Source organism: Colletotrichum spaethianum, assembly GCF_022836535.1.
Source record: "Colletotrichum spaethianum MAFF 239500 DNA, contig49, whole genome shotgun sequence".
NCBI lineage: Eukaryota > Fungi > Ascomycota > Sordariomycetes > Glomerellales > Glomerellaceae > Colletotrichum > Colletotrichum spaethianum.
In genome coordinates, this window is record NW_026054819.1 from 204,728 (window position 1) to 218,160 (window position 13,433).

The 13,433-nt window shown below is 53.0% G+C and overlaps 3 protein-coding genes across 3 annotated transcripts; 1 reads left to right on the forward strand and 2 right to left on the reverse strand.

Moving 5' to 3' along the window:
* Positions 1-3,140: 3,140 nt before the first annotated feature.
* ColSpa_11699 (protein ADP-ribosyltransferase) lies at positions 3,141-4,346 on the reverse strand (the record flags this gene model as incomplete). The annotated part of the gene is made up of 1 exon (XM_049277911.1): positions 3,141-4,346. The coding sequence occupies one exon, from the start codon at positions 4,344-4,346 to the stop codon at positions 3,141-3,143; it is 1,206 nt and encodes a 401-aa protein (XP_049133868.1).
* Positions 4,347-7,862: 3,516 nt separating this feature from the next.
* ColSpa_11700 (non-canonical non-ribosomal peptide synthetase FUB8) lies at positions 7,863-11,713 on the reverse strand (the record flags this gene model as incomplete). Its single annotated transcript, XM_049277912.1, has 4 exons — positions 7,863-9,518; positions 9,571-10,561; positions 10,611-11,007; positions 11,056-11,713. 4 exons carry the CDS (start codon positions 11,711-11,713, stop codon positions 7,863-7,865), a joined length of 3,702 nt encoding a protein of 1,233 aa, XP_049133869.1.
* Positions 11,714-12,356: 643 nt separating this feature from the next.
* Positions 12,357-13,388, forward strand: ColSpa_11701 (alcohol dehydrogenase [NADP(+)]; the record flags this gene model as incomplete). Its single annotated transcript, XM_049277913.1, has 2 exons — positions 12,357-12,691; positions 12,752-13,388. The coding sequence occupies 2 exons, from the start codon at positions 12,357-12,359 to the stop codon at positions 13,386-13,388; spliced, it is 972 nt and encodes a 323-aa protein (XP_049133870.1).
* Between the last annotated feature and the right edge of the window lie 45 nt (positions 13,389-13,433).

A 13,433-nucleotide genomic window follows, 5' to 3' on the forward strand; every position in this document is an offset into this window, starting at 1 on the left:
TTTGACTAGGTAAGATTTGAATGATAGAGCTCCTGACCAGAGGAGTTTGTAACGAGTAGTATCCTGCCGGAGGAGGAAAGTGAGCTGAAAGAGAGAAGAGACTGCTGAAAAGCTGAAGATGTTGATGCTGATGATGAGAAGAGATGAGAAAAGTTTGGGGAATACCAACCGCTTTTGTACTCGAGAAACCACGATGTTGAGTCTATCCAACTCAAAACCACATGCAGGGAGCCATAGCAGAACATCTCCATCAAGCATTGCAAGCACGTTCCACCGTCCGGTACTGCCAACTTGCCCCTCAACTCTTCGAGCCGGTACCAACTCAACATCAAGCATGCTGTTTGGACTCTAGACTGAAAAGATGAGGCCAAACACCGGCGAGAACAACCAGATCTCATGATGCGGACGGGTTCGAAACTGTGCCTTAACCGAATAGGATCGTTGAAGAAGCTCTGTGTGGGGGAAGCAGGGGTACGAACCTTATTGAAGAGCCAATCGCATTGCAATTACTTACCCCCTTCCAACTAACCGAGAAAGGGTGGGAAGAAACACTGTCGCAGATCAGAGAAAACGTTTGTCGCACATCCCTGAGAGAAATGGTGTTCCAGGATCTGCGCCACGTCCGTATCGAGAGCACCGAGAGGATAGAGTGCGGCAAACCCCAGGTCAAGCGCCCTTCCCCTTCGCTACACCGCAAGACGCGAGGCCGTGCGCCAGTTGTTGGAAGGGCAGCTCGAGGTGGTTGATGGCTGCAGTGCCCTGCGATGTCGCCCTTGCCTTGACGCTCGGCTGCCCTGGACGTTCGGGCTAGGAGGGCAGAGTCTAAACTCGGCGGCTGGAAACCAAATAGCAAGCATAATTAGATGCAGAGCTGCCTGGCGGCTATCATCTCAATCTCGGAACAAAGACCCCTTGGACCGTTGCACTGAAGTAAACTCGACAGCAAACGATAGTGGATACACATATTGGGAAGTTTAGATGTCATATTGATAAAGTCATGCACGCCGTCATCCTGGCACTAGGTCAGTAGTGCTCAACAGTTGTGTGATTTGCGGGCAAGAATAACTGAGTTGGACCTGCAGATGGCTTCACAGCCGTGAAGTGGCGAAGTCCCTGCAGAACGCAGCAACGGCACACATTCCACCTGACGGGAGCTAGCGCTTAGTGCCAGGTACGCCAGGGCAAGCTTCAACCTGCACGTTCCCTGTCGCTGTCCTGGGACGGGCTTTGTGTCCTATTGGTCCTCCAATAAGCTCGAATCGGCAACTCAAAATGTCCCACACAGCTTAAGATTCGCTACTATTTCGAATAGGCCCTGGGGGGGCAAGGAGGTGGCAGCCAGGACTCAGGGGGGGAGGAGTCTAAGAGGAGGAGAAACTCCAAGCCGGGAGAGGCTGGCAAGCTGGGTGCGTCGATCGCCGCGGGCATCGCATATTCGGGTAGGTTTTGCGCATCGTTTCGTTGATCTCGTCATTCACCTCTGGGCTCGATCCCTGGAAAATGCTTTGAGTCGCCGGGGGTTTCCGGGCGTCTCGATGCACCACCTGGCGTTTCTCGTTTCTGTGGATCGCCTAGTGGCCCGCAGGAGAACCAGCACTGAGCAGGACTGGCCATGTCGCTGTCTCGCTCTGGTGCTACAAGATCCGGGGCACTACGGGTGCATCATCATGGGAGGACCTAGACAGGGACTGTCGGTTGTCTGCTGCTCCGAGGTCGACCATGGCAATTTTAAACGGGCAAGCAATGTGTGGACGGGCAAGTTGATACAGGGGAGGGTGGCGCTTGGATCTTGCAGAGGCGACTAACGATGCAGTCGGAGCCATTCCTTGGAGAAGGGGGCGACAGCTGAGTCGTTGAGCGCGATTCGCTTTGTCCGTGCCTCATCGCGGCGCACCTGGAACAGGGGCAGGCCTGAGCCCGCCTGAATAGAAGCGTGGAGAAGAAATAAACTTGGGTAAAAGAGGTTATATGTCGGAAACATGTACAACGGCGGGACCGGGGCAGGCCTCACTCGTGCCTGGAGTGGGGGTCTGCTCAAGGATTGCGTAGGAGCATAGGACACACAGAGGGTGCCCGTTGGCTATTCTGGTTCGTGTGAAGTCGCCTCTATGCCATGAGGCGCACATCATCCGAGTCCAGTTCTTAATTCCATACAGACATGCAGCCGGGACGTCCGGTTGACACACGAACCGAGAAACTCGTTGATTAGCTTGACAAACATTAACACACTTTGGCCAGCCTTGTAACTAATCTTCTCCCCACTATCAGTTGGGCGAGCCCACTCCTTCTCGGCTGATTCCGCCTGGAGGATCTCCGTGAAGCCCCACTGACTCAGGAATCACCACACTGATTTCTCCTGGGCCTGGAGACACACTGATTTGCATTCCCGCGCCGGTGATGCCTGCGGTAGATCAATCACCTTTGTTAGACCAATCGCAATGAACCTTTCTCCAGCCTCGATCATGTTGAGGGGGGAGGTTCTGACCCAACAGGCGCTACACGAGTCGCCAGGCCGAGTGCCCGCACGAGACCTGACGCGCCCCGGACGCCGCAAGCGAGTTTGATGTGCGCTGCCAAGATGCCAAGAAAACCAAAGCCCGTCCGACCCAGAGCCCCAGTTACTGAGGCAAGGTCTGAACAGCAAGACTACAGCGCGTTGTTGCCTCGGAGCGTTGCATAGTATGCCAAGAAAAGGCAGAACGGGACGGGGCTAGTCATGGCAAGTGGCTCCGAAGAGTACGCTGTCGTACATGTATATGGTAAATCTGATGTGTACGTTTCCAAGCCTCTCGTAGTAGCCCTTGGCCCAAAAGCTTGTGTTTGGCGAATCCACCGCCTTAATCCGTGAGTTCATGCGTTCTGCGAGGGACGAATCAAGTTGGTCTCGCTATGAACCGCCCACCGCTATCGAATGGTGGCGGAACGCAGCGCCACATTTTCTATCTTGTGAGGCACGTTTCTGAAATTAAGAATTAAGATTCTTTAACCAGTGATCTATGAGATGCTCCTGAGTCAAAACTCAACCGGGTAGACTCTCATCGCTTACATTCATCGCATCATCTGACGCCCATGATGAGACGCTCTACTCCCTCGACCGATCTTTGTCAGAAGAAACCGTCGTTTTTTTGGCTTGCTCCATCTCAACTCTCGCTCTGTCCCATTAGCTCCATCACCACTGTTGAGATGTCGCCTTCTATACTTGTCGCCAGCCCATCATCCTCCAGATTCCATGGGACGGCCGTTTCAGGTCCCATACCAACCCTCACAATCTTCACTCTTCCTTCACCTCTCATAACGAGGTCCTCGTTGGGCCATCTCAATACGCCCGGCGTCGACATTCCGACCCCCAGCTCCAGGATCACTGCCGTCTTCTTCTCGTCACGCAGTAGGTTCCGACGGAACTCCTTCCATCTCTTCTCTCCATCCTGGAATGGAGTTTCATTGAACCAATCACCCGCCCTAACGCAAATGGTCATCTTGCTGCCGCAAAACCTGCAAAGGGGCACCTTGCTTTTGTCTACCAGAACCTGGTATACTGGATCCAAAAATGGCTGCGCATCCTCTACCAAAGGTGCAGATAAGACCGTAGCTTCAGGCAGGCAGTTGGCTAGGCACTGAAAGATGGAATAGGAACCCTGAGGAGTTGAAAGTTTCTCGGGAGGCAGCCCGTTGGCGACGAACAGACCATCGGCGTTGGATGTTCTGACGTGTGCATTCTCGCCAAACTTCTCAATCCACGAGATAAGGGTGCGATACATTCTGGACCTCGGCCACGATCTGATCATGGCCAAGTGAGTAAAATAATAGCCCCAACGAACCTGCTCTGTCGGCCAGCCAGCGAAGCCGAAAACACTGTACAAAGTTCGCAAGCCATACTTCAGAAAGCCCGGAAAGTGCTTGGCAAACAGGTCGGATGAAGTGTAATCCAGCCCATCGGAAGCTGAAAGCCCGGCACCGGCGCTTACAATGACAGCATCCGCGGATCTGAGCCAATGCCTGGCGCGGTCTAGCGAGTCGCACTGGACCAGCGGCGGGTGATGTGCACCTGTCGGTGGAGTCGTCCACAACCGCATCCATGCGTGCAGAGGAGAAGCCAGGACCTCCTTGTAGATGGCATGATCCGCATCCGTGAAGGTATTGAAGATTACATCCGTAATGGTTGTATCCTCATGGTGCTCGAGCCAATCTGCGACCGCGCTAACCGCAACAGCTGCGGCGTCTCGTGCCGGATATGCAAACAATCCGGTTGAGATTCCGCAGAAGGCCACAATTTTTCTGCCATCGGGAGTTGCGGGTAATGTTTCGACTGCACTTAGCACGCTGTGATAGCATTGAGCGAGCTGCATAGTTTCGGTTTCCGTTGGTTTTGAGCCGCGCTGCAGTTGCGGCCCGACTGTATGTACAACATGACTTGCTGGCAGGCAGTATCCTTCAGTGACTATCGCTTCGCCAGGTGCGATTTCTAGGCCTCTCGCAGCCATGATCTGGTGGCATTCATTCCGTAGCCTGGGGCCAGCCCAAGAGTGAATGACATTGTCTATGCAACGATGCGCCGGCTGGAAGCACCCAAGGCCTTGGCCATTGGCGGCATTGGTGATGGCCGTGATACCAGAGAGAGTCGTGATGTCACCTTGCCAAAGGGTAACTCTAGTGACTTTAGAATTTTTTCTCTTGGTCGTGATTGTTGGTTGGATTGTTCCAGCCAATGTGAGAAGTCGATGTGACACCTGCTGCTGCAAGACCAAATCTATTTCGCTCAAGATACCTTCCGGGAGTGGGGGCTCTGGTCGCCGTACGCAGAGGAGTCTTTGGAGTAGTCGCAATTGACTTGAGGGTTCCAAATCTTCAAGCTGATCTTTGATGTGTTGGTGGTGATGGTGATGGTGACAGTCACCATAGGCTGCTTCGGCGCTCGACTCCGTTTCGTCGAGCAAATGAACTAGCACCTGCTCTAGTTGAGGCATGTTGAATTGTTGGTACAAGGAATCAATCGAATCAATACTCGAATACAACTATGGCAAGTGCCTTTGATAGCTGAATTTAACAAGCACATGTTCAATGATGTGCTATTATACTGTTTGTTGCTTCGAAATCAGTTTGCACGATGAGAAATCCCATCTGTTCACATAGCCAAATTGATTCCGACTCTGTGGCTTGTGGAAATCTCCGGAACTAATTTGCACCCGATCACCCTCCGCCACCTGCCGAAATTTTCGCGAACCTCGCCTCATGCGATCTGGCAAAGGTGGAAACTTAAGCCGGGCTTATTTAACAAAAATTACAGGCAAGATTTCGGGTTACTCATGGTAATCGATGGTTGCAGCTGTATCGTTGCAACAATAAGCGAGCATCTGACAACGTCAGTTGAGCAGCACTAGGAAGATAATTGCTGGTACGCTTAACCCTTCTTGATTAGAGTCTATCAAGATCTCACTTTCAAATCCAAATGCTCTCAACCCCAGTCCCCCTGGAAATTCAAAAAGAAGTTCAGAGGAATTAAGAAGTCGTTTGCAAATTTCAATTTGCTGTGCAATTGTTGTTTAGACCCAATGGTCAACACCCTTGCTGCCTGTTTTCTGCATCACAAGTCTCTAGTGCTTATTGTTCCATCAAATGCCACTGAGCCTCAGCGGGACAGACCAATTAAATACATTGAATCACACTACCAACTAAATAAAGAACTCAGAAGATAACAGTTCGAAGTATGGATGGGAACTAAAATGGATATTTCAGGCCTTGGCAAAATGGGGTCCTTCGGCACTTGAAGGACAGTACTTTCTGTGTCTTTGCTTGACTAAAGCAGCCTAGGCACTACTAAAATTGCACCAAGAAGCGTTCTAAAACTCACCAGCAAGTCTTAATCTAGGAGGATTTACTTTAAGCGAAGAATGACATAGCGAGGTCTGTCCTTGCGGAACACAGCTCTCGAGATCTGACCCTACCAATCTCCTCGTCTCTGCAAAAGCCGGTGTCGTTCAGTCTTGCCTTGGACAGTAGTACAAGTGTACTATCTCCCCCGACTTTAGAGCAGTCGTGAGTCAATTAATGGGCCAGTCCAAGTCAAAAGCATCAGAGACTTCAGCAAATCCTCGCCAACCCAAGCGATAAATGTGAATTTAATGTGCGTGCAGCGGCTGCTTCTTCGTGTATCACATCGAGAACATAGGAGACCGATTGATTCGAACAAACAGCATGCTTGGAAAACAACAAAAGTATCGAAGCATTGAAATAGGAAAGTTTAATACGTTTGGGCTGGCCGTTTATAGCACTGCAATGATGCCAAGGTATGTTGACCTGGGATGCGGTTCCTTTCCACAAATTTATAATGGATGGTTGGCATACCGCCACCACCACCGCCGCCTTCATCATCATCAATATCTCGTCTTTCCTGGTACTCAAGATTCGGAATTCCATTTTCGGAGTCGTCCGGCAATCTCTTCATGTCTTTCTCAACGCAGATATTGGAAAATTTGCTGTGCGGCTGCCTGTTTGAAGAACCTTGTCACGAAATATAACCTCGCGAGGTCGTGTTGGAGATGTCTGCTTTAAACCTGGTAAATACACAAGCTATTAGATGCAGGCGATGGAAGAGATAGTGTTATGAGGAGCGATTACTATTGGTCTTTTTACTTCGATATTTCTACTTACGAATCAACCCTTAATATTGCTTGGGCTTGTGGAACTTTGATCTCCTCCAGTGTATATGCATTTATTCGAGCAGAAATATAAAAGAAATTATCCACTTTGCTTTGTCACAATATGTCTTATATAGTCAGAAATTGCAGCGAACGCGACAATAAATTGGGAATCGTGGCGTATCAGAACCTAGTCATACGGTAAAATCGTGGTGCCAATTGGTTAGAGGACCATGGAATCAAAGAACAAAGCCCCTGGTTCCAACGGTTCTGCAGTCCCTTTCCGTGGCCACGGTAAACACAGACCATAAGCTTTCATACGCACGTTCTGTTCTAAAAAATTGAGCGTGTCAAAGCATCCTACAATGGGTTGCATCATCGAAGAAAACACAGACCTTACGTTCGAGAAGACAGCTTCGGCCATTGACCGTGCCCATAGGACACCCCGGCCATCCCCAAGAAGACCGCAGACAGTTCGGAGTCACCGTTGATCATCAGAACACTTCAGAAGTCCAAACGAGCCTTGCCACCACGACAGAGCGATTTTCAGCGGATATGGCCTCCCTCAGGCCCGAGATGCCCTCCCTGGTGGAGCTCCCTCTCTTTCTCCGCCAGATTCCCGATATCGTATTGGAAATAGCCTCACATCTCCCCACGGAGTCCGTCATGTGCCTTGCCCTCACATGCAAATCACTCTACGGCCTTCTCTTCCGAAACACGCTCCGGAAACTCAAGAGCGACGAGAGACAAATCGCCAGTTTTCTGTTCATTCTTCTCAAAGACCTACAGCAGAACCAAAATCGCACCTATCTTTGCCATCACTGCTCAAAACTACGTCGATGGCAGTGTTCTCATGGGGGCTTAGGACATTGCGGAGGTTGCCCTAGCATCGGAGAAGAGTTCCGGCATTCTAAACACGCAGACAACCAAAATCACACGTGCATCACGTATCGATCTTACTTCACCTATACATTCAAAGGAGTAGAAGCCGGCGGAGACTTCTCAAGATGGGTCATGCACCGGGAGCGTGGGGGATTCTGCTCTTGTTGCGGGAAACCGCCTTCTCACCTGATGAGCACTGGTTCCTCGTGAGGTCTGATGGGGGTTTCGGTGATGTTTTTGCATCTGTCTTCATTGTTCTGATAGAGAAAGTCGATTATTATACCCAGCCTAGTTCTCAAAATACCAAACGCCGATTCCACGCCGCGATGCTTATATTTTAAGGGATTAATTTACTCCGATCTGTCCAAGCAGCCACCTAGCCTCCTCAAAGACCTCTTCCGGCGTCCCCTCAGCCTCAACGGGTAGAACATCCAACTCGCCAACACCAGCAGCCTCGTATACCTCAACCTGTCCCTCGACCATGCTTGCCAACATGTAGTGATCCTTCCTCTCGTTAATGCGCTGGACCAGTGTGTCTGGATTGCACTGAAGGTCAAGGAAAACAATCCTCACGCCGTCCCGCTTCTCAATGATGCCTCTCAGTGTGTCGCGGTATGACTTCCTCAAAGCAGAGCAGCTGACAATAGCCGAGTCGTAGCCGAGGTCCTCAAGCGCCTCAATCGCTCGTTGACCGATACGGTTCAGCCATTGTGAGCGGTCCTCGTCTGTCAAAGCAACGTTACCTCCCATCTTCTCAATAGAGTTCCTCGAGTGTAGCGAGTCACCCTCGATGAAGGGGGCCTTGAGCCAAGATGCCAGAGACGTAGCGAGCGTCGACTTCCCGCTACCGCAGGGGCCGGCGACCATGACCACCGTCTTGGTGGCGCTCTGGATCTGGTTGACCCAGTGGTTGGCTTTGAAGTATCTGACAAAGTTGTTAACCAGCTGCTGGTCTAGCACAGGTGCTTGGGCAAGCGCCGGCGAGAGCGAGCAGGCGTTATCAGTCGCGTAGGTCTTTGACGGTGCGAACTCGTCCCTGTCGTACTTGGATGCAAAGAAATCGACAAGCTTGATGGGCGGGTTGGCAGTTGGGTCCGGGTTAGAAGCACGAAGACGGCGTATCCACTCCTTTGGCTCAACTTCTTCAAAGTCCAGACCGGCAGTCTTGAGGGCGGGGAGAAGATCATTGGTCCAGCTGAACATCTTGGGGTTTGCAACGTTGGCAAAGACGCCATCGGCGTCAGAGAGGGAAATGTCTACGACACCCTGGGCGACAGTGTCGACTGGCAGCCACGAGGGGGCTTCTTGGAGCTTGGGGAGAGCCCCGACGGTGATGGCTGTCTGAAGCATCAACGGAATACCCTCCGTCACGTTCCAGACGCCGTGCTGGGTGTCGGCGATAATCTGGCCGATACGCAAGACGCGGGACCTGATGCCAGCCTTTGTAGCGCGCGTGCAGAGATGCTCAGCAACGACCTTGGACTGGGCGTAGCCCATGCCCTGCGCCCAATCCAGTTCGGGAGCGGCCTCAGGGACAGGGAGAGTGGTGGCGCGGGCAACGGCGCTGACGGATGAGCAGAAGTTGAACGACGCGGGCCCAGAAACTCCTGTCCCGTCGTTGCCGGCGTCCTTGCAGAGAGCGATGAGGTGGTTGACGCCTGCGATGTTGCTCTTTTCGAAACTCGAGAGGTGCATGTTGAAGTTGACCGACCACGCGGCGTGGATAACGAGACGGAGATTCTGTTTGACTTGGCTGTAAGTCTCGTCAGAGAGGCCAAGTTTGGGATCGGCCAGGTCGGTGGCTAGTGCAACGAGCTTCCTGCGCGAGGAGGCGGGCAGCGCGTGGTAAAGGCGGCGCTGGATAAGCGAGCTCTTGACGCGACGGGCTGCGTCACCGTCGGAGCTGGCGCGGGTGAAGCAGTAGATGGTCTTGATGGTAGGGTTGGCGGCGAGCTTGGTGACGATGTGGGCACCAAGCGAGCCAGTTGCACCGGTGACGGCCTGTCAAAGGTTAGAGGCAAAACGTACGGACAGAGGGTATGCTAAAACTTACGATGGATGATCTGGGGGCTGACTCGGCGGGGGAAAAGTCGCCATACTTCTCAATGAGCGCACTCATTTCGCTCTCGATAGGAATCTCGGCCTGAACGCCCTCGCCAGTGCCAAGACTGTAGAGGTACGCACTCAGCTTGTTGATCGACGGGTAGTCGAAGACTACTGTCTGGCCAAGCTTGTTGTCGCCAATGTCAGCCGTTTTCAGAATGTCGGAGCGCATCTGGATTGCCTGAAGAGAGTCGAGACCAAGAGAAAAGAAGTCGGTATCATCGTCAAGCTGGATCTTTTTGGCAAGCGTCTGGACGAGACCCTCGCGGATGAAGTCCTTCAGCTCGGCAATGCTCAGCCTCTTTAGGTCACCGCTGTTGGCATCGGCATTGTCGTAGACTTCGTCAATATCCTTGGCATACCTCTTGTAGAAAGCCTGGCGGATGACGCTGCCCTTGTCAGTCCGCGGGTAGGCACAGTCGTACGGAAGCAGCTTGATCATGTTCTTGGAAATACGAGCGTACGCTTCGACAGACTTGCTTGCGCTCTCAACAACAGGCCACACGACCTCGAGGATCTCCTCGTCAGTCTTACCAGCTAGGGTCGCGGCCGGAACGATAAGGGCACCGAGTGACGGCCGCCCGACACCGAAGATGACGCACTCGGTGACGTTCTTGCTGGAGCGGATTGTGCCCTCCATGTGCACGGGGTTGAACTTTTCACCGTTGACGAGGGCAATGGTGTCGTCGAGTCTGGCGATGTACTTCCACGCCTTGGGGATTGTCGGGTGAGGCTCAAAGAGGTCTTTGGTGCAGTAGGATCCGTCGTCCTGGTTGGTTGCGACCTTGGCAGGCCAGCCGGGCAGGACGCAGCACTCAAACAAGTTTGGCCCGCGGGGAATCCATTTCAGGTACGGCGAGAGCTTGTCGTGCTCGCGGACGTAGTTCCATGCCTTGTCGTTGGGCGGGCGGAAAGATGTCATGAGTTGTCCCACTTCGGTCCTGCGAAAAGTTAGATGCGTGCAACTGTTCAAGAGTTGTGACAACTCACGCTCCATAGTGGCCAACCAGATTGACCCCGTTGTTGACCAGCGCGTCGCCAAGATCATCGGGGCAGGCAGAGCCGCCGTACATGACGATCTTAAGCTGGCGCAGCAGGCTCATGCCGTCGTCGGTCTCGGCAAGGAGTTTCAGTGCATACGGTACACCGTAGAAAATTTCAAAGTTGTGCTTGCGCATGATGTTGGTGAGATGCTCCCGCGTCAAAGGGAGGTCGGCATTGTACAGGTGAATGGGCTTTCCGCAATAGATGGCCCGGTACAGGTTGCAGATGCCATGGTTGTGATACAGAGGCAGGGTGATGAAGGCCTTCATGTTCATGCTGCTGGAGTAATTGTGGATGGCAGACTTTTGGGTCTGGTAGATGGGCTTGGGCAGACCAGTTGAGCCTAGGATGGTGAGCACACCTTCATTTCAGGAACCTGACATTTACTTACCACTAGAGTGGATGATGTAGATCAGGTTGTTGGTCTCAACCGAGAGGTCACGTCCATAATCCAGACGAGTATCAGCATGCAACTCGATGGGGAAATCGAATGTCGACTGGCCGGCAATCTCGAAGACATCGAGATGCGGCAAGGTCTGCTTGGCTGCCTCGGCCGTCTCCAGATACCTCTTGTCGGCAAGAAGGTACTGAGCGCCAGTGACGCCAATTAAAGACTCGATGGCCTCTTGTGAGATTCTAGTTGACAGGAACAGTGTTGTGTGGCCGAGCTTGGTCAAGGCCAGCATGGTGACGAGGTAGTCAAAGTTGGAGGGGCCGAGGACGGCCACAGTCGTAGGCTTCTCATCAGAGCTAAGCCGACTCGGGATGCGCTGCTCGTACAACTTTGCGACGCGGTACGCAAAGACGTCAAGCTGCCTCATCGTGTAGTTGACATACGTGATGCCCGATGAGGGGTACGAGACAATGACCTGGTCCGGATGGGCCCGGGCCCGTCGGCGCACCAGCTCGTCGACGGTCTTGATAGTGCTGTCATCATTGTCCAAGTCCTGCACGGTCGTAACGGGCGAGTTGATGAGGGGGTTCGCATCCAAGCTGGAGCTGCTTGGGAGCGTCGCGCTCGCAGGACCATATACAGAGGGAGGACTCATGGCGGTTGGTGATGCACGTGGTTCATCCAAAGTAAGTGGAAGTACTTTGGGTTATTATCAACAAACCACCTCGCTTTTGTGAGATGGGGTCTGGTTGGGACGGTGTTCAAGTAAAGCTACGTCTCCGATTCATCCTTTTGACAGATTGAAAGCGGGCTTTCCGTTTCTTGGCTTGACGGCCATTGTTCCGTTGCCGGTGATCCGTTCTCCGCCCTGCTGATCGCTTGCTTGAGGCGTCGAGTGGGCACTTTGGTGGCGATCGAGACGGGACGAAACCTAGAGGAGGGTCCCCGCTGGTGGAGAAGTGCGAATCCGGTCTCCCCGCGTGTGTTGGGTCTGCATAGCGGATTTCGCAAGCCGACCTAGCGGATTTGGACGCAGTCGACCGGGATGTGGCTGGACTGAAGGAAAAGGATCCGTCGCTCACGACGAGCAACTCCGTGATGATGGACTTCCATAGGTGCCACAATTACCGTCGGCGATGAGAATGCTCGAGTGGCTGAGGCCGATTTATTATCTGCTTGTCCTTTCATCAAGTCACCTGTTCTAGCACATCATACCGGCAGCTTGTCATAGAGTGCATCCCCCTTCCTCCTCACTAACTCAATTACGGAGAACAACATCCCTGCACGTATTACTCAAGATGCCTCTCACCACACACTTCACACTGAACACCGGTGCAAAGATCCCCGCGGTGGGATTCGGCACCTGGCAGGCCGGGCCGCACGAGGTTGAACGCGCTGTTGAGACCGCCCTGCGCTCCGGCTACCGCCACATTGACTGCGCCGCCATCTACCGCAACGAGGCGGAAGTTGGCGAGGGCCTTCGCAAGAGCGGCGTGCCGCGATCCGAGATCTTCATCACCGGGAAGCTGTGGAACACCAAGCACGCGCCCGAAGACGTCGAGTCTGGTGTTGACAAGACGCTCCAGGATTTGGGCACGGATTACCTGGATCTGTTCCTCATGCACTGGCCAGTGTAAGCCGCCCCGTATAAGCTATGTAAATAACCGGGATACCGGCGCTGACATGACCTCAGAGCGTTTAAGCCGTCAGACAAGTGGTTTCCCATTGACTCAAATGGTGTCTTTGAGCTGGCTGATATCGACCCCGCGGAGACGTGGGCTGCCATGGAGAAGCTGGTCGCGAAGGGCAAGGTGCGCGCCATTGGCATCTCCAACTTTACCAAGCAGCGTATCGAGGACCTCCTCACCAAGACCAAGACGGTGCCGGCCGTCAACCAGGTCGAGGCACACCCCTACCTGCAGCAGCCTGGCCTCTTGGACTTCTGCAAGTCCAAGGGTATCCAGCTGGCGGCTTACTCCCCTCTCGGAAACAACCAGACCGGGGAGCCAAGAACGGTGGACGATCCGTTGGTCGGTGAGCTTAGCAAGAAGCTCGGCATCGACGGTGGCCAGCTTCTCGCTTCCTGGGGTGTCCAGCGCGGTACGGTTGTCCTGCCAAAGAGTGTCACTCCCAGCCGAATAGAGTCCAACTTCAAAGTCCAGGAGTTGCCGGCAGACGTCTTTGACCAGCTGAACGGCCTCGAAAGAAACAAGAGGTTCAATTGGCAGACGAGATGGGGCTTTGACATTTTCCAGGAATTAGGAGAGGAGGAAGTCAAGCGTGTCGCGCAAGAGACGGGCCCTGAAAACCTCAAAAAGTTTACTATTTAGACATTTGTATTTTCTCAGTTATAGACTTTTGACTGGTTAGATATA